This window comes from Sinocyclocheilus anshuiensis, unplaced genomic scaffold, assembly GCF_001515605.1.
Source record: "Sinocyclocheilus anshuiensis isolate Anshui unplaced genomic scaffold, SAMN03320099.WGS_v1.1 scaffold183, whole genome shotgun sequence".
Lineage (NCBI taxonomy): Eukaryota > Metazoa > Chordata > Actinopteri > Cypriniformes > Cyprinidae > Sinocyclocheilus > Sinocyclocheilus anshuiensis.
The window spans coordinates 3255046-3257332 of NW_015548309.1; the positions used below are offsets into that span (position 1 = coordinate 3255046).

Sequence of the window (2287 nt, forward strand, 5' to 3'; positions counted from 1 at the left end):
AAAAGTGAACCCAAAGCATCTCAGTATGGCCACTGCCATCTTGAGTAAATGACGTCATTTGGAGCCAGAGTCTGCGCAGTAGAGATTTGTTTGGAGCCAGAGTCTGCGCAGTAGAGATTTGTTTGGAGCCAGAATCTGCGCAGTAGAGATTTGTTTGAAGCCAGAGTCTGCGCAGTAGAGATTTGTTTGGAGCCAGAGTCTGCGCAGTAGAGATTTGTTTGGAGCCAGAGTCTGCGCAGTAGTGTCGTGAGGTGGAGCCGCGGTATCAAACTCATGCCCAAACTCCCACAGACCCAATCAACCATAATGACACGCCCCGTTTTTATAGCATCAAATTACTAGCTAAAATCAAACTTATCACAAAAACGAACAATTGAACATATATCAGTGTGAAAACAACTTCCTTAAATGACCAAAACCATCTTTCGGAAAATTGTATTGGAAGAAAAATCTATAGTAATATTATAATTGCACCTAAGGGAACATAATAAAACACACCAAAAAACCCATGTCATGACCCATTTAAACAAACATTTTTGCACATCCTGTTCAAAAGTTAGCAGTCCACCAAACCCTGCAGACACGTGATTGGCCAGTGCTATAGTCAGAAGAGAAATTGTCAGACTTGTGATTGGCCACTGCCACACGATAAGCATTTAAAAGAATGAGTCAAATGAGCGCTATCACAACGTTGGTTAAACACCACAAAACACAACTGCATCCCCGAACGCAAGAGGCCATGTGGAGGGTTGCTCTGTTTCTGCTTCTGACAGGACTGTTGGCCACTGGACAAGGTGGGTGACTTCACTAAATATGTGTTAGCATTTTACACTGATCCTTTTCCTCAAATATCTATGTGTATCTTTGAAAGATTGAGATCTGCTTTATTTGCAGCATTTATTTTGTTATTTGATATTTAAATATATTCCAATATATTTATCCATATATTGGTTTTGTGTTTAACTTTACATAGGGTGGGAAAATGACTACGATCAGCCTCTAAATTTTAACTGTCCTTCAGGCCAGTCTATATCCTCCATAAGAAGGTGAGTATCACTTATTAATATGTATCAAGCTATTATAAACATTACTATGAAGGCATACAACTTTTTTGAATTCACAAATTGTATGTTAGGGTTAGCTTTGCCATGGATGAATGTATTAAATTGTTAATCTTTAACCTTTTCAAATTTAAGTATAAATATCAATGCAATTATAATATGTTATTTTCTCCATTCCTAAGAACACCTCCATCAAAGTGAACACCACAATTTCTATGAGGACCGACGTTGGGACTTTGACTGTAAACCCACCAGCAAGGCTGTAGACTGTTACTGGTCACCTTACATCAACAACTTTGACCAAACTTTCACTTTTGAGTGTAAACCACAGTACGCACTTGCAGGAATGAGCAGCCACCACGACAACTACTATGAGGACAGAATGTGAGCTCTAATGATTGACAGATTCTCATGTTTAAATTTTAATTCACTTGCGTTCATCTAATCTAAAGTGAATACCATGTTTTTACACAGGTGGAGGTTTTACTGCTGTGAAAGTAAGTGTATTTCTGGAAACTGTCAGTGGACTTCATATGTGAACTACTTTGATGAGTACATCTACTGGACTGTGCCTCCTCACAGTTTTCTGGTGGGCGCTGATAGCTACCATCAAAATTTTCAAGAGTGGGTATAATTTCTTTACTTACTCCTTATGTTTTTTCTAATATTTAATCTATTTCAAGTCTTAACATGTCACTGTCAAACCGTGTGCTCTGTTGCTCACTAATGTCATGCTTGTTTTACTTCTTTCAGGGATCGACGGTGGAAGTACAAGTACTGTGGCCAACAATCATGTTGAAGGATCTAAGGATTATTTTGAAATAAAAAAAGTATATTTGGCATTAAATGTTCATTCTCTGTGTCTTTAAGTATTTGTAACAAAATGAACATGAACGAAATATTATCTCACAATAGCCAACAGTCAAATGGAATTCACAATGATTCGTAAAAGAATTGTTATTAAATGTTGTACATATAAATCCTACCAAAATCCATGATGTTACATTTGTTGATCAAAATGAATATCAATACATAATCTGATTATGTATATTTAGTATTTCAGGTATTGTTATTAAATGTTACTATGGCATGATATTCGTCTTTTTAATATGGTTGGTTTTAATTTTACATCAGAGATTTGCCAACAATTACTTTAGCAGTGAGTGAAATGTGTACTTTTCTATATTATTATTTGTGCTGGGCAACGATTACAATTTTTGAATGGC

General features: G+C 36.4%; 1 protein-coding gene across 1 annotated transcript; it reads left to right on the forward strand.

The window, feature by feature from the left end:
* The first annotated feature begins 702 nt into the window (after positions 1 to 702).
* LOC107656260 (hemagglutinin/amebocyte aggregation factor-like) lies at positions 703 to 1899 on the forward strand. The gene is made up of 5 exons (XM_016444015.1): positions 703 to 794; positions 974 to 1046; positions 1260 to 1445; positions 1536 to 1685; positions 1815 to 1899. The coding sequence occupies exons 1-5, from the start codon at positions 740 to 742 to the stop codon at positions 1858 to 1860; spliced, it is 510 nt and encodes a 169-aa protein (XP_016299501.1). The 5' UTR covers positions 703 to 739; the 3' UTR covers positions 1861 to 1899.
* The last annotated feature ends 388 nt before the right edge of the window (positions 1900 to 2287 follow it).